We start from the raw sequence: 19,152 nt of genomic DNA on the forward strand, positions 1-19,152 counted from the left end.
AGCCCAAGAACTGGCTTCAAAACAAACCAAAAACTAAGTACAATAGTCTAAAAGGTCTAACGTTACTGATCTGAGTGGGTTGCTTTCTTCTAGCCCCCCGCTAGTACAGCGGTAAGTCTACGGATTTGAACGCTCAAATCATGGGTTCGATTCCCCTCGGTGGGCTCAGCAAATAGCCCAATGTGGCTTTGCTATAAGAAAACACAAACTGCTCTCTTCTATTTCCATGAGTTTTAATCTCTCAATTATTTTTTAACTATAACGTTACCACTTATGCATCGAGTGCTGCAGTTTCGTTCATATACAACATATTAAAAGTTCCAAGTAAACTTTTTAATATTTTCAAAATTTCTCCAATTATGCGTTCAATTTTATATGTTATTATTTTTCACAAAGTAATGTGGTTATTCTGGTCCTTTGAGCTGTTTGGTCTTAATTTACTTGCGTGAATAAATTCTGTAATAATACATTATACAAGCACAACAATCAATAGTTAACGCTTTACAGAACAAACCCTTTTTGTAAACTTGCAATCGTAAAATGAAAAGTCTGTTATTAGAAATTTAATTCTAAAGTGCTAGAGTAGAAGGAAAACAGATAGTCCACACCACACATTACTGACTCGTGATATATTGTAATCGAATAGTGGCGTTATTCTTATAACGCACCACAGAACCCAAAATGCGAAGGGCAATTTTTTTCCGAGAACCACATCTACTGTCCGATACGTTTAAGTTCTGCTCTTTGGTTAAATAAGTTAGCCTCTTAAACTGCTTTGGCCAGCTATTCACCATGCATTACTTTCCAGTCATTTCTTATTGTCTCAGTGTAAGCATCGGCGATTATAACCTTAAATTTGAGATTCAATCTAAATGGGTAATAGTGCCCATATTGTTCATTGTATAGTTTTGCGCTGAGACAAGAATTCATTCACTCGAGTGTCGTGTACGTATATATTAATGATATATACAGGTAAAAATATGTAAACTAAATCAGTTTCGACAAAAGGTGAGACATGTCACCTAAAAACATAAAATGTCGTTTTATGGATCTTTTGTTTAAAAAACATCAATAACAAAAAAACTCTAGAAACTAGTTGTATTACACCTTTGATTTCCAAGACCCAAGTATAATTTACCGTAACCTTCAACAGCATCCTAACAAGCTACATAATAATGACAAAGAACAGGTATTTCCAATAAAATAAATTTTCAGGTGCATTATTTACAAAACGTTTGCGGTCATCATTTATGTTAACTGTCAGACTGGCGTTTTTGCAATTAGTTCATTGTTATCTTCAACAGATAAGTTACTCTGACATACGATGACTTGTCAAATACCAAATTTTTTAGTATTTTTTGAATAAAAGAATAATCAATATCTTAAAAACAAATATGGTTTATTCAACAAAGAGCAACCATACATCGTCACAAAAACCTTTATGAAAAATTACAATACAGGAAAACGACGGCTTTCGTATTTTACACAATGTTCCACCCTTTCCTAAATCTGCCAGACATCAAAAACAAAAATGGTACAATTAAGCTAGAATGACCTAACGTACTAAAAACAATGAAAAATGGCATACCACAGCAGTCATACACATTTATAAAAACAGAAGTTCTTACCTTACCCAAATAATATGTATAACTTCAACAAAAGTTTATAAGTATTTTATTTTCAACAAATACGAATGTATTAAAAAACACACATATACACAAAGAACTAATACTTGTGGTAAAACAACATAATGTTATTTTTAAAAATTAAGCAAATGTTAAGACTAGGTAAACATCAAAATCTCAGTTCTTGAACTTTTTTTAATAAATAAATTGCAGATTTGCTAGTCATAATATATTACATTATGTTTGTTTACTTCATTTTTTTTCATTTTGGGAGCTATGCTAAAAAAGGATTAACAATTTTACAAACAAATAACTTTGAAACTTTGTAATTTCAAAATAATTAGAAATTTAGAGATTTGTGTGTATGAATGTTTCCGTAACAGTGACTACAGTAACAAACTTTTTCCCCCATAAATTTGGTTTGACACGTGCCTTTTTCAACGTATGTTATGAAATAAAATTATTTAAAAAAGGCATAAACTGTACTCAAACATTAAGGCAAAATAAGGACATTACATATTAAAAAGAAATTATTTGAGAAATCATATCTTAGCAGAAATTAAATGGCAAAATATCCTCATCTACAACAAACATCTTTAGATTTCGCAATGTATTTAAAGTACAAACACATTTTCAGTTTAGTCCAATCTCTGATGAAGCCAGTGTTAAACCATTTGCAACGTCACTGGCCGTCCAGCTATTTCTTTCCCATTTAATTCCTTAACAGCCTTCTGGGCATCCTCTGGAGATTTAAGAGCAATTCGTGCATCCCCTGTTGGTTGACCAGTTTCATTAAATCTTCTGATGACACTATTTTTTGTTAACTCATAACCTTCAAAGAAGCTTAATAAATCCTCAACTGTAGCACGATAGGGTACGTTACTTGCTGCAATCACACAACCTGGTTTTCCAAATCCTTTAGGACCTGGATCAAGAGGTCTTGGTGGACGTAGTCCTCTCGGTCTTTCCATCATAGGTCCCCGTGGGTATGCAGATTGTGGTAGTCCTCTTGGTCCCAATGGAGGTCCTCTAGGATCTGGATTTCTTTCCATATGGCTTTCTGGTACCCCTGAATGACCTAGTCCTGCTTGTGATTCCGCTGAAGGTCCCCTTCGTTTAGGACCTGCTGGGTTTTCCTGTGTTCCTCTGTCACCAGACCCTCCTGATTTATCCAACGAATCTTTACTGCTTTGTCCAGTTATTGCTTCTGAAGGTTCTTTATCAGGATCGACTGAACCTTCTGTTCCTCTACTACCAGGTCCCGTTACACGACTGGAAGATCCTCTAGAGCTAGGTCCTAATAGACTTTCTGATGGTGCTATTTTATCTGGTCCCACTGGACCTTCGGGGGGTCCTCTTCGTGGTCCCATTAGGCCATCTAAAGGCTTTCTGCTATCTGGCCCCATTGGAACATCTGAAGGCCCTCTGTTACCTGTTCGAGATGAACCATCTGTGTGACCTCTGTTACTTGATCCCATTGGGCCTCCTGGTGGGCCTCGGGGACCAAGAGAACGATAATGATCAGATAATCCATTACCTTCTTCACTTCGAGGACCATGGAACCTTGGTCCTCCTGAGCCTTCTATTCCAGACGGATATCGATCATGTGGCAATGGCCTCTCTGGAGGATATCCACGATGTCCTCTTCCCATAGAAAGCCCTTCTGGTGGACCAGCCCAACGATCTAGTCCCATTGGTCCACGACGACCAGGAAGTCCATGAGGATGAGTATCATGGTTGTCTGACTGAATATGATCTTCATGGATAGGTGACTGGCCTCTTCCCATTCCCCCAGCCTCCAGTAATGGTCTACCACGTCCTCTTGCCATTGGTTCTCCAGCTGACTTACCTCTACCACCTGATTCTAACAAAGGTTTTCCTCTTCCTCTTCCTGTTGGTGGTTCCATTAAATATCTTCCTTTCTCTGGAGGAGTATCCATCAATGGTTTTCCTGAATTTCTTTGAGACAATGAGGGATCTGGAGGTTGTAGAAGTGCATCTTGTTCAGATGGTGGCCCTTCGAGAACATCAATCATTTCCTGATAAGTTATAGGCTTAACAGCAACTACTTTCAGACCTAGGTATTGCTGATTTTTTTTAAGTGCTAAAACAACTTCATCATTAGAGGCGAATTCGGCAAAAGCATCTCCTGAAGGCAGCCCATTAGGCCCCAACATGATATGAATTGCTCGAGGAATGATGCCTACTTCAGCAAAAAAGTCTGCAACTTCCTGATCTGAAATTTCTACTGGAAGACCATGTAAGGCAACACATGATGGTCCTTTTTGTTCAGCTGGTGGAGGAAGAAGTTCCTTTCTTGTTCCCATCCAACCAGATTGACGTGGCCCTGTTTCTCCTCCTCCTTTTGCTTCATTCATCAAGGACTTACTTGCTACTGAAAGTTCAATATACCTGTGACCAATCATTTTTCTATCCATTGCTAAAGCAGCTTGGAAGTCTTCTGTTGTGCCAAATTCCACAAATCCAGTACCAACTGCTCGTCCATTTCTATCATATTCAATGAAAATATCTAAAATCCGCAACCCATCAAAAAAGTTTATAATATCTTCATCACAACAATGATAAGGTAAACCACGTAAATATATGCACAGGTCATCCTCTCGGGGTGGATGATGTCCCATAAAGGATGCAGATGGGAGAGGTTTTCTTCCCGAGGAAGGTGGGGTAGGATACGAATCTGCTTCAGCAAACATTCTCTCTGGACAATTAACAATTTCAATATAGCTATCTCCAATCATCTGACCAGTTCTTTTCAAAGCTTCAACAACGTCTTGGGGTTTAGCAAATCTTACATAGGCATAACCAGTTGGCACTCCATGTCCATCATATGTTAGTTTAATAGCATTTGAAGGAACGTGGATACCTCTTAGTAATTCATGTACATCAACAGGTCGAACATCACGTGGTAATCCACGAATTTCAACACAGGGACCTGGAGGTCCACGTGGTGGCAATTCACTATATGATTCATATTCTGATTCAAATGGGCCTCCTGGGTGATGTCCTCGCCCAGTCAACAATGGTGGTCTTCCATCAGGGCCATGTGGCACTGGTCTATCTTTGACTGGTCTAAAAGCTCTAGGGTCTTGACCTCGTACTACAGGATTTCTAGGTCCGGGTGGTGCTCCCCGTCCACGAGGGTCTCCAGACATTGAAGTGGGGGGATAACCTCTACCATCATAATCATCATGTGGTGGATGCCCACTAAACCTATGTGGTAAATTTTCCACAAAAGTTTCCATTGGTTCTGTCCCATGTTCTTCATAACTTGGTCCAGTATGAGGTGGGTTTCTGTCTAATGGTTCTATTCCCCTTCCTCTTTGTTCATCAAATCCAGTTCTTCTGTTTTCATCATGAGTAATTCTTCGGTCTGGGAAAGAAACACCATGTCTTTCTGGAACAACTTCATTACCTAGATATCTTCCTCTATATGGTGTTCCAGAAACATGGTAACCTTTTTCATGTGGGACTAAAGGAGCACCTCTTGGGTCAGGTCTTCCACCAAATTGTCCAGGTGGTACTAAAAGTCCTTGTCTTTCTTCTCTCCACTGATCTCTGGTGTCTTCAAGTGGAAAATTCTGTCCCCAGTGACTAACCTGTCCTGCTTGATCATAGTTTGGTGGAAAAGGCGGATGACCTGAGTGCATATGGTCATTTTCTAACATTAATGTTGGTTCTTCAAATAGCATTCCTCTAGATTGTGGAGAGATTCCCATTCCTCCATTGGGCACACCTCCAGGAGTAAAAGCAGGTTCACGCTGTTCTCTACTTAAACCAGTATTCCTAGCCCTAATATCATTGTCTTTGGGTTGTGAAGCTTGATCTGGTGGTTTTAACCTATCACTGGATTTGTCATCCCTTCTCTGTCGTTCACTTCTTCTGTCTTGATCTCTGTCCCTCTCCCTATCTCTTGAACGTCGAGGGCTGCGACTTCTACTTCTGTGACTGCGGCCTGACCTTCTACTTCTCTCTTTATCTTTTGGAGATCGCTCTTTATCACGTCGTCTGTCAGGGCTTTTGGCTCTATCAGGAGTATGCTTACGTTCATTGTCTTTTTCTTTTGATGATCCTTTTGGTTGTGTTTGAGGCACAGTTGGCTGAATTCCTAAACTCTGATTTCGAGCTTGTTCAATAACACGTTGCATTTCAGTTCTGCTGCTCAAAAGCAACTTTACTTTAATCTCTCTTATTCTTCCACCATCTCTTTCCATAGCTTGCCTAGCATCCTCATCAGTACTGAATGCTATGAAAGCATCTCCTTTTTCGCCACCAACAATATGCACGCCACCTTCAGGAATGGATAAACCATTAAAAAACCGACGGATGTCCAAAGAATTGGCAGACCATGGAAGATTCTGTAGTCTTATGATAACAGACATCTTTACTGGAGATAACTGTAAAAAAATAAAGAAACAGATAAATATATACACAATTTTCTTATACAGACTTGCGAACATATATTAAATACTGTTTATTAAGAAATAATTAACCAGTTAAACTGACACAGAATAATTTATCCACTAAACCCTATACGTTATATGACAAGTTTTTTACAAAATAAATGAAAAGTACTGATTCTAAATAAAACTTTCACTCACGCTTCAGAGATTTCATATTTTACGAAGAAAAAGAAATCTTTGCCATTGATAGGTATGCAAAAAAGAAGAGTTTGAAAATGTAAATGAATAACGCTAACAATGTTCTTTTGCTACTCAAAACACTTAGTAAAGAAGTTACCAATACTAATCTATAAAGTGAGATACGTCTTTTTCACTCACCATGACATGGTCCTTAAAACCTACTGAAGCTTAATATATAATAAAATATGGAATAGTTACACAACAGCTAACAAATCTAAGTTTTTTAACAAAGTCTACAATAATTTATGCAAAAATTAAGATATTTTATATCTGACAACCCTAAGTGTAATTTTTGGTTATTATCTTAGCACTTTCATAACTTTATTTAAAAGTTTCTATAAATTTTCAGTCATACATAAACTTCTTGCCTATCTAAAACATCAGTGCATGCTGTGATGGAAGAGCCCATCTTTCTCGCTAGCTAGAGCCCGACGCGAACTGCAATTAATTATATTATAGTTAATATTTTCTTCTAACGGTTTGTTTGTTTTTAGTTAAGTACAAAACTACAGAATGGGCTATCTGTGTTCTGCTCACCACGAAAATCAAAACCCGGTTTCTAGCGTTGTGAAATCCGCAGACATACTTCTGTGCCACTAGGGGCTCTCCTAATGGTTCATTGGTTGGTTTTTGCACAAAGCTACTCAATGGGTTACGTGCGCCAAGGGAATTGAATCCCAAATTTCAGCATTATTGGTCCCAAAGCTGTTATGCCGGAAAGTGAATCATCAATCACTAACAGTACTATCTAAACATCTTCAAATTACCAAGTACCAGTAAATAGTATTTAATGAAATGTATATTCTACCACCATCTTTTAAAATCCCATCGGAAAATATCAGACATACAAGGAATAAGCACTTTATACTTACGTTAAAATTACAATGACGTGTTCCAATATAACTCGTAAAATAACTGAAACTAGTTTTTATACTTCAGCCTCACAGATGTAGTGTTGTAAATAATTAAGTCATTACTTACTGTAATTGTATGTTATAAGCCTTCCTTACAATTTCTGATTTGTTTTCGTAAAACGAAGTAAGACATTTGTGGAAATATATAAACAAGGTTGGTAGAAAATAAGTTTAGGTATAAACGTACACCCTACAGCTTTGGTAGCTAGTATAGGTATATTAAAACATATAAGAAACACATGTAAAAATAACCATAGGTGGCGCTGTAGAGTGATTTGTTTGTTGTCAACCATAAAGCAACATTATGAGCTAACTTCTCACAGCAGATATCGAAACCAGAGTCTTAGCGTTATAAGTCTTCATACTTACTGCCGAACCACTATGTGAGAGGGAGTGAGGTGTGCTGTTATATTTTAATGCAAAGCTACACAATAGCATATCTGCATTCATCGTGGAAAATCGAACCCAAATTTTCAAGTTCCAAGTCCATAGACTTATCGCTAACACACCGATGGACTGCAAGGTGACCTAAAAGCAATGTGTTTATAAGATGGTCAGTATTGTGAAAGTTGTTATCAAAGCTCATTCTTTCAGTAACACCAATATTCACACTTCAACACACAGAATATTTTCGACGTTACACGATTCACTTCCCACAAGATATGTTTCGTACAGCTGTTTATCCTGCAACACCACTTATGACCTTTTTTCCACATACATTTGTTTCATATGTGTTTTATGCACCTAATTCAACTGGAAATAGCATAAGTGGGATAGTTCTCCTACCAAATTTACCTATATACTGAAAATTTTATTGTGCCACCTACTCGACAACACTCATCATCGAGTCTTGGATTACTCCTTTATCAACGAACAGGAGAATTGATAGTAATATTACAACGCCGTCTAGGCTAAAAGTTCAAGCCAGTTCAATAACAGGAGATTCAAATCCGCGACTTTCAGACTGCAAATCAAGCGCCTTAATCACCATGTAATGCTAGGCCGAAAAATTAGAGTAATCCAGTGTTTTCTGAAATACTCTAATGCCTTAGGGTCAAAATCGGTAAACATTAAAAGTCGTGAAAATTTTTAAGTTAATTTAGAAACTAGTATGAGTGTTCTTTTAAAATAATCAATTAACTGGAGCTAAGTATGTTAGAAAAGCTAGAAATAAATCAATCTGCGGATAGAGAAATATCTTAATGCCTTAAAATCAAAATTGACGAAAATATTGAAAATGATCCAAATATTGGTCATCAGTTTTATATTTTTCTTTCGTGTACATGTAAAAATTTCTCTTAAAACAGTTTATGAACAAGGTAGGATATTTGGTGAAGCACAGAGACAAATCATATTGGCTATGGCTATATCAAAAAATGCATATATATTAGATTAGAAGATAAAATAAACTTATCTACAAATGCTATCTATACGGATTTCGTGTGTGTGTGTTTTCTTATACGATTTTAGCGTTGTACATCTGTAGACTTGCCGCTGTACTAGCTGGGAACAGATTTGATGAAACACTCTTCAAAAATTAAAACTAGATTGATGTTTATTCGTTATCCAAAGAAACTCTAAGCACTTTTAGATATAGTCAGTAATCTGGAAAAAAATCGGATTTGGTAATTAATTTCTTATTTACTGGGTTGGTATATAAATGGAGCGTTATTAATAGACTAATCAAAACTAGTCGTGTGTGATGGCACTTTAAATCGAATAATTCAAATTTGGTAATGCATTTAACTGGTGTATCTTAAAGGGTGAAGAATATTTTTAAAGCAAATTTTGATTAAAATAGGCAGAAAGTAAAGCATTATCCTAGAATCAATTCAGCGATGGTTTAGTGAAATGCTGGTTTGAATTGTTTAATACCTCATTTCAGAATTCGTTAGAGGATTTATGGATTGCTCAAGAGTCCATTCAATATGAATAACTAGATGGATTTGCAAAAGATGAAAGGTTTGAGTGTCATCCGATTTTCATTTTATATAATGAATTTTAAATAATTCTGAAAAATTGGAACTGGGGAGAAAATTGGGTGCAACTGAAAAATTGATTAGGTTTGACAAAAATAAACTTTACCTGATATTTTTGACTGAAAATATATCAAATATCAGAAAGAGAGTAATCAACGTAAATTTTATATATATAACAGTATCATACCCAACTACCTAAAATGGTTAAAACACTAACTTTTCACTACGCTCTTAATATGTGAATATTTTTCAGATTATTTTAAAAAAGGTTACTGACCATATAACTTCATTATAGTAGTTTCAATAATATTTGTAATTTCAGCCCCAGTTGGTCTCGGTTTAACGACATATATTAATTTATTTATTTATTCAGTGGATCAATGCAGAAATTCAAGTATTACCCAAAATACAGTATACTTGAGTAAGGTAAAATATTATTTTGTAAATAAAAGTCAGTTTATTGAAAAATAAATCTAACCGTTGTTTGTTTTTTTATTTAAAGCAAAGTCACATTGGACTGTCTGCTATGTCCACAGCGTAAAATGAAACCTAGGATTTCAGTGTTATAAGTCCGTAAACTCACTGCTGTCCAAATTCGGGATAAAATCTAATAAAATAATGTTGTTGTGTTTTAAGAAGCACATTAAGCTAAGCTGGTAGAAAAATTAGAATTAGTAAAACCAGATCAAAATAACTTTAATAAACTTGTATCCATGCTCGAGAAATATCGAGTATTAAACACATTTCATAACAAACCACTTAGATGGCAAGATTTCTGTATCTCACATACACCAAACGTTGTGTGTTTGATGAAACATTCATTTCATAATTAGTTTGATGAAACTGACCGACAATGATGAGAAGGATGAAAACCACTAAGCAATCTATCGATTACTGTTAATCAGTATTTATTTCAAAATAGACGATATACCTAAATACAGATTAATGGCATTTTGAAACAAACAGTTCATTTTTTCCCTTAAAGTAATCCAACTTACTGTTAAATTTGTAAGAAAGATTGAAACAAACCGAGATCAATGTTGGGTGAAGCGAAAATAGAAAAAGAACAAAAAACACCCAAGTTTCAGATATGTTTTTTTAGAAAATCTGAGTCTAGAATATATTCGCTACGCATACTGGTTTCTACGTATATCCTGTATTGTTTGTTTGTTTTTGAATTTCGCACAAAGCTACTCGAGGGCTATCTGTGCTAGTCGTCCCTAATTTAGCAGTGTAAGACTAAAGGGAAGGCAGCTAGTCATCACCATCCACCGCCAACTCTTTTACCAACGAATAGTGGGATTGACCGTCACATTATAACGCCCCCACGGCTGAAAGGGCGAGCATGTTTGGCGCGATGGGAATGCGAACCCGAGACCCTCAAATTACGAGTCGCACGCCTTAACACGCTTGGCCATACCGGGCCGAATATCGTGTAAGGAACTTTTCCAGCATATATAAATATTTTTTCTTGACTGAATATTGTCGTTGTGTAGCACACATATATTGCGTAACTATGTAAGGTGACTATAAATAATGTACCTTGTGATCTCACTGCTCATAGCTATTTGGAATGCATTTAACAGTTAACCATCAATGTGAGCGCAATCATTAAGTACAGAGAGTTGGGCACTTTATCTTACAACGATTTTGAATATGAAAATCAACAAGTCACGTGACAACTACAACCTATTCAAAAATCATTGAGGAATAGATGTATTAGAACTGCATTCTAATATTTTTTTTGGAATTCAAAGGTAGTGTGATGGTACCCAAAGATAAACAGCTTTAAGAAAAATCATGTAACAGCACTTTACGACGCAAGATATTCATCTGTATGTGCATTTAGAATTTCCAACGGAATCGCAACGGAAAACAAAGGAATACACATGAACATAGGGCGCCAATACTATCCAGAAATAGACTTCTAACACGTGAGAATTCTCGAACACAACGGTTAGCAGTAGAAGCCGTCTACGTGTCCCAATATGATCAATAAGGATCCCCATCTGAAAAATGGACAGAAGTCGCATATCCATCCGATTTTCAAAGTGGCTTTAATCTTAAACGAGTGATTTTCAAACTTCTCCGTCCCCAGACCGCTTTCACGTGGCAACAGACCCCGTGGATCACCTACTGGTCCTATCCCACCTGTTCAGTTCTCTCGCATGACCTTCACCGTGACGTTGCGCGTCAGTGACTTGTGTTATTTTCATGACACACCGGTTCAACAGTCGCATACTTCAAGCAGCTAAATAATTAAACGTCTATTCATGCTATTCCACACGACGACACACTGGTAAAGTCGCCAGATGCAATGCCTATGAATTTCTATGCAATCATACTCTTGAAACCGGCACTGGAAAACCGTCATCCTTGTACACTTGATGTATTTTGGGAACCAGCATGTAAGCGATGTACATTTTGAACATAATGTTACGACAATCTTTCCCGTGGCAATTTCGCTACAGGGTTATCATAAAGACGCAGTTGTCAGGCAAAACATGACAGATGTGGTGATATGCACTTTAACGACGTAATAAGTCTCCAAAATTGTTTTAACATACATCAAACTCAATCTTTGTTGTTCGAATCAATCTTACTCGCAAACGAATTTACTACTAGTCAGTTATTTTTAATTGATGATTAGAAAGAAAAACAGTGGTCAATCTGCACATTGCCTCATTTTTACATTCGTATTAGCAGACCATTCAATAAACTCAGGATTCGAGGGTTACTCCCGCATTGTATGCCAAGAACCTGCTGATATCCATTGTAGTAAACTTTTTTTTTTCAATCGTACACTTAGTAAACTTTTAAATAGAATTCTGGAAGGTCTCTTTGCACTGAAATGGTGCTTTATTATAAGAAAGGCGAACACTTTGGACTACATTTTGGATTTTATTGAAACCAAAATTATTAATAAACAGAACTCTGAAACAACCGGATTCACTCTCTGAATATAGTGGCATAGTTTGGAAACTGACAGTCCCCAGATTCTTAGTCTTTCTGGACTGTTAATCCCCACCCCCCAACCAGTGGTGTCAATTTTTTTAAAGAAATGTCAAGCGTACGGGTAATGGGTCATTTTTATGAAAAAAGTCTTTTTTGTTTTTTTGTTTTTGCTATTCACATTCTTCTGGCGCTTACTTAGGTATTACAGTTGATGGACGAGCTCCGAAACGTGCTACGTTATAAAACGTTCATGTAATATGTATAAATTAGGGTTCAGGTTTGTACCTCCACTCAAAATATTATGCTGAAATGGCGCCACTGGCCTTAATCTGCATAGCATCCAACAGGTGGCATTTCCAACTTGTGTTGATGTTTACACAACTCGTTTTTTCTAAAATATGTAACAAATGTAAATTTAAGAAAAATTATGCCTTTTATTTTTATAGATGAATTTTATTTTACAATGCGTCACACCTTAGATGCGAAAACTATCAGCGATAAATATTTCAGTCTACATTAGTAATTAATCTTTCAGAAATAAATACTTAAATGAAATTACATTTAAAAATTATAATAAAATTAAGGATTGTTGATATTTCGTTTTCGCATTTTATATTTCATTGAATAAACCACAATTGAAATAAATGTAATTTTAAAAAATCTTTTTACTATAATTTTGCGATGAATTATTCCAATATTTACTTAGTTATTTAATGGAAACCTATACAGCGACATCCAGTGAAGTTCAAATCACTCGTTTTATGTCAACCACAGAATGTGTGACAAATGTTATAAACATAACAAACTGAATATTAACTGCGGGATAACTTAAGCTAGTAGTACATGTTTATTAGTGCTTAGTAGAATTTGCAAATATAAATCAAAATTAAAACTATTTTCATTCGTCTTTTTTATTCTTTTCTTTTCAGTAAAATACGACAAATTTGTAATTACAAAGTTAATATTTTCTGCATAGTGTGTACTTGATACATAAATTCTACGATAAACTTAAATGTATTTTTTAAATATTCATATAGGAATTACTCTTTTCTTTAAGTTCAGAAGTTACAAAAATGTGAAGAAAAATAACAACAGTAACAAATATGTTCATAATAATAATAATATATGGCTAGAGTACTGGTAGTTCAACCATACATTTTGTATGTTGTTAAGCACAAAGCTACAGAGGCATCTTGACCAGTTTTTAGTGTTATAACCCTTCAGACTTGTCGCTAAGCTAGTGGAAGGTTCAATTATAAAGTAAAATAACCTAGGATAGTTTATCTTATGTAGTTTCTTCCCTCATAGCCAGAATGCCTTTCCTTGTATACCGTGATTTTAATCTTAAACGAGTGATTCTCAAACTTCTCCGTCCCCAGACCGCTTTCACGTGGCAACAGACCCCGTGGATCACCTACTGGTCCTATCCCACCTGTTCAGTTCTCTCGCATGACCTTCACCGTGACGTTGCGCGTCAGTGACTTGCATTTTGGACCAGCATTCAAATCACCTCGAAAGCCCTTTTGGACCCTCAGTAGGGTGCATACTACATTTCGATAACCATTTTCTTAAACGAAAGAAATGATTGAAATTGCCGGCATTACACTGCTCACAGAAAAATAAATAAATAAAAACACCTTCTTCAGTTTGCCTTTTGAAAGTATATATTAGAAATTCTTCAGATTTATTCTAAAGACTGCTTGTACCATTTACTGATTTAGCATCTGATTTACATTAAATATAAAACGCGTCCAAACAAGATTAGAGGCTTGTACTGACAAGTGTGCAGTTAAAGGTATAGAAAAGCATGATTTTTAACTTCGTTAAGTATAGAGCGAGAAGAAAAATATTTAGACGAGGAAGATTTATTGTCAATTTTCACATTAATATAAATGACCCAAAAACAAAAGAAAAATTCCGTTTATAATATTAAACAGCAAACGATTATTATGTCCAAAATAAACAATTATACATAAGTTTGTTAAATAGGATACAAGAACGTATAAATAATAAGTTGGCCGCTTTTGAAATGTGGGAAGATATCAACATATACCTAAAAATTTAGAATGTAGCAAAATTTGATATTTTTAACTTGTATCGCACCTTTTTTTCTTTTAAAATAAAAAAGTGTAAACTACCAAATCCAGAATGTTAATGTGACATTCCGATAAGCATAACTCAACTTGTACAGAGAGCTTAATATGTCAGTCAGAAAGTCACGAGATAACTAAAACCTGTATAAAGTAGTGATGGAACGTGATGTATAAGAACTACATTCTGATGTCACTTAGTATTTCGTGTGTAGTATGAAATCAAAGAAAACTGATCACTTTGGGATGTATATGTAATATATCCTTCCGATGCAAAATATTTCTACACTCAGGTCATAAAATTATGTTCATATCGGTGGTTTAAAACGTCCAAGAAGCTTGTACTTCGTGGCATTGAAAAATTTGTGACACCAGGAACATCCAGAAAAAGAAAGCAATAAGTTGTGTCCTACTCGAGGAAAGCAAAATGCGACGTCTTGTTGCAGCTGAAAATCCACAAACGTAAGTCATCTACGTGCCTCAAAAGGGTCTCCATCTGAAAAGGCGACAAATGTTACGCGTGTTACTTCCACGATATATTAGTTCAACTGCCAAATACCTCAAACAGCTCGTTAGGGAAAAGTGTATCGATGATTACCCATAAGAAAATATACCGATCTTCACATGCATCACTTATGGACTTGTATGCGATCGAACTGCTGACACTGACGCTGGAAAATCGTTTTCGTACACTAAATGAATTATGGAAAATATGCTTGAAGAAGTAGATACTATGGATATGACAACCCTACAACGTAGCCTTTAGGAGTGGAAAGTATATTGCAGGGTTATTTTACAGATGTACGATCGTAAAACACAGCATGTCCAGACGTAACAAGTCTCCAAAATCGTTTCAGTATAACGTATTCAACCTGTGTACAGTCTGTACCTGAAGAACTCACTCAATCGTAAATCCATCGTTTGATGAGGGTATTTTGATTTTTATATGTTTTCTTTTCATTCCACATATTCTAATATATAATTCCCAAATTTAACAAATACAAATGATGTTTAAGAAACAACCATGCTCCACTAACCTTGTACTGTATGCGAAAGTATATTGAATATGATGTAATAAATTATCCATAATCTTCGGGCAAATTTTCCAAGTCCAAGTGACGTTTGAATGATCTTCAGAAGTTAATTAGATCTAAACTTTGTATTTATTACGATTATACTTGTTTCTCTTTATATGCATTTGGTCGATATCCATATATCCTATAATGAAATACATCCACAAGGTTGAATATTTTTTATGTATTAGTGACCCTTTGACACTGACATTAAACATGTCTACAATTCTGTATATAATACCTATGATACAAGTTTCGTCAAATTCCATCCATCCAATCTTGAAATTTCCCTGTCCATAAAAATTGGGACGAACGGACATGGGCAAACCAATATGCCTCGCTCTGCAATACTTCCCAATGAAGACATACTAACAAACTGCTTTCATTCATACGTTTTTCCTGATACATCTACATGATATTAAAGCGTAAACTATGTTTCTAAGGTATAAAACATAAAGTCACAAGCAATTCCTTCGGCATTACCACTTTATGCAAACCAAAAAACTATACGCTAAACCAAACAAAAACAACAATAATGAACACGTCACTTCCACCCCTTTTCATGGAGGTGGATCAACAGCGGATACCTATTTTACAGTTTGTTCTCCAGAAGTATATGGATAAATTAAACTGCAGTTTGTAGCACAGTTTTTAAATATTCTGTGCAGAGTTCATAAAATTGCAGTTACTGATTACAAAAATGTACAGAATGGCAAACTAGAAAATCTTTGTTTTAACTTGTATATAAAATGGACTTCTTTCAGGCATCATAAAAATTGCAATATAAGAAAATACAAGCTTTATTGAAATATCCCGCTTTATAGTACTTACATGGAAAGCAAGCACTTATTTAAAAAAAAAAAAACTATTCTAAAATATTCGAGGTGTGAAGCTCTCCAACTGCACAATAGTTTGAAGAAGTTTACTGCCGATTAACATACTGTAACATTATAATATATAATATAAAGAGAAGATTAGAAACAATTAAAAGGATAGTTTGCTTACAAAGATGACCAGAATTTAAAAATACATTACAATACCTATTTTAATTATAACGTTTTTAATGTAAAGTCTAATTAAGTGCACCAGGATAGCTATATTTACTTGTTAATTATTAGTTACTTTGGAATATTTCATTTCTGTTTCAAACCAGCGTCATCAGCATGCTGTTGCTAGTGGTAGGGCAAATAGGATTTTAGGTTCTATCTGCAGAAACATTAAGTACATGTCTAAAGAGTTTATAATTTCATTGTATAGATCACTCACTCACTGGTTAGGCAACATTTGGAGTTTGTTGTTCAATCTTGAGCTACTGCCTTAAGTGTATTGCATTGTTAGAAAGAATTCAGAGAATGGTACATGGAATGAAGATGTTGTCATATCAGAAGAGATTAAGATCCTTAAAATTGTTTTCTCTTGAAAAAGAAGTTAGAAGGGATGTAATTCAAGTTTTTAAGATTGTAAAAAAAAAATTGATAACGTTCATGCAGCAACATCTGTCATACTTAATAGCGAGAATTATAGAACTAGATGTCACAAATATAGATCTTGGAAAGGAAGAAGCCGTCTTCAGCTAAACCATTTTATTTTTAAAATAGGGTGGTTGCCCTTGGGGTGTTGTGAAGGCAGTAAATTAAAGAGAGTTTACAAGAAAGCTTGATATATGAATGATAAGGGCTGCCTTTTTAAAATTATTTAATAGTTTTAGTTTGGCTGAGGATGAGAAAGTTGAAATGCATCAACAGGTTCCTTAATGTCCTCAAGCATTATGTCATGTTATTCCTAAAATAGAAGATAACCTTGTATGTTTGTTTATCCTGACAATTTACATCACACGTTAGAAATCATTTTTTGATTATACCTTAGTATTTAATATTATTTCAACGAGTAATTGTACACGTTTTGTAAAAATGTGGTGAATGCTTAATTCGTCTTCTAATGAAAACGATGAGCAAATTAACTCTACCAGTGTGTATTCGAAATACACTGAAAAATGCACTCTAATAAGAAAGTTTCCAATTCTCATTGTCAAGTTAATGCAACAGGAAAAACGATACATCTGATAATAAGTATAATGCGAGTATACTGTCTGCTCCATTTTATGATAACCAAGATATATAAATACATAAACCAATTTACTCTGAAGTAAATTTTGTCCTATATGATCAGTGTTTTCAACGATTCGGTTAAATGTTTAGTTACTTGTATAGAACTTCTGCGAGTTGCTTGGTAGGAATATGTTGTATCTTATCATCTCTAGTTCTTTGTTTTATATTATATTATACTTTTCTTATATCCAAGCATCACTTGAAAAAAAACAAAAACACTAACGGACTTATGACAAGCTCTTAGCTTATCAAAACCAAACTTTACACTTACATTTCGATGATGATACATGTATATTAACTTCATGTCAGAAGTCTAATTCGAAATACTGTAAAATTAAGTAAAAGCGTCGTTTATTATAACAGTCGTTTCTAAAGTCTTCCATTTCCAAACATTTTTATGATAATTTTACATTTATTATGAAACTACTAAACCTTCAATATTAAAACTAAAACTCTCCAAATAAAGGCTTAATAGCCACAATACGTTATTGATTTAAATGCTTCATAGACGCAACCTTTCAGTCACAATAAAGTAACTCGTGTTATTTTGAGACATTAATTTCGACAACATTCTAACACGGTAAGTTCTTCAGATAATTACCTCGATTTCCCGCTGGGACAGAGGTAAGTCTTCAGATTTAAGACGCTAAAAGCAGGGGTTCGATTCCCCTCGGTGGACACAGCAGATATCACGATGTGGCTTTGCTACAATACCAAAAAAAAACAAAAAAACTTAACTAGATCCATACTTTACTAACAACTACGGTAAACTTGTAGTTCATATTATAACCTTAAAATGTAATTCTTGATGAGCAGAAACCCACTTGAAATAAAAATGTATCTCAAAACGGCTGGTATTGGTATTAGCACTTTTACTGATAAGCAGAGAACAACGTTTCAACCTTCCTAGATCATCTTCAGGTTGACAAAGAGAGTTTGCAATTGACTGTTGCTGGACATGTCTTAGGGACGAGAGTATAAATGGGTACGGAATTGTAGGAGGCGTTGCAGTTGGATGATAGGTGATTAATTAGTATGGGTATAAAGGTGTTCCTTTATATCGGTTTTAGTTGTTCTATTTGTAGGGCTTCTTTGATTTTGTGTTTGTTTATATTTGTTGCAAACTCTTTTTGTCAATCTGAAGATGAACTAGGAAGGTCGAAACGTTGTTCTTTGCTTATTAATTAAGTGTTAATACCCATACCAGCCGTTCTGAGATAGAACCTTAAAACGCCTTCTCAGTGCTAGTTGTGTTATTCATGTGTCGACATATTACACAACTTCACTACAATTTTCCACTATAAACGTTTACTTGACTTGCGACTTGTTTCTATAATGCATTATGTTAGGTTCGTGGCTAAAATACACACAAAGCTAAACAACTAGATAAAAGCAAATTTAACGTCAACTTCATAATCAATGTAGTATTCTCAGTACTTTACACAAAATTCCGCAAAACCTTTTAAATGACTGCGTACGTGCAAATTTTCTAGTTTCCAAATAAGAAATACTATCTAATTAGCCTGCGAAGAAAAGAAGCTAACTTTGCTAAAAATTATTAAGTTATATTATGTATTTACGCAAAACGAAAAATGTGTTACATTTTGTTTGGTCGGTATATTCTCATGCAATACAGGGTAACCAAACAATTTCCCCTCAGTATCTAACTTCGAAATATTTCACATTTATTTGCTACTGGCTACATGTCAAACAAATGATAAACTTGTTAGTCGTCGAAGATTCAGCT

General features: G+C 35.0%; 1 protein-coding gene across 8 annotated transcripts in view; it reads right to left on the reverse strand.

Moving 5' to 3' along the window:
- Nucleotides 1-1,382: 1,382 nt before the first annotated feature.
- Nucleotides 1,383-19,152, reverse strand: part of LOC143248786 (uncharacterized) — a 62,002-nt gene continuing 44,232 nt past the window's right edge. For 3 of the 8 annotated variants that reach the window (XM_076497519.1, XM_076497544.1, XM_076497534.1), the window contains 2 exons: nt 18,007-18,110; nt 1,383-6,040 (listed from right to left, as the gene is read on the reverse strand). In XM_076497519.1, coding sequence (XP_076353634.1) covers nt 2,291-6,025 — 3,735 coding nt within the window. In that variant the 5' untranslated portion in view covers nt 6,026-6,040; nt 18,007-18,110 and the 3' untranslated portion in view covers nt 1,383-2,290. Of the gene's footprint in view, nt 6,041-7,709; nt 7,729-13,030; nt 14,721-16,075; nt 18,111-19,152 lie in introns of those variants that run through there. The other 5 variants (XR_013027187.1, XR_013027186.1, XM_076497526.1 and 2 more) reach the window with 5 other exon arrangements.

This window comes from Tachypleus tridentatus, chromosome 1, assembly GCF_004210375.1.
Source record: "Tachypleus tridentatus isolate NWPU-2018 chromosome 1, ASM421037v1, whole genome shotgun sequence".
NCBI classification, from domain to species: Eukaryota; Metazoa; Arthropoda; class Merostomata; order Xiphosura; family Limulidae; genus Tachypleus; species Tachypleus tridentatus.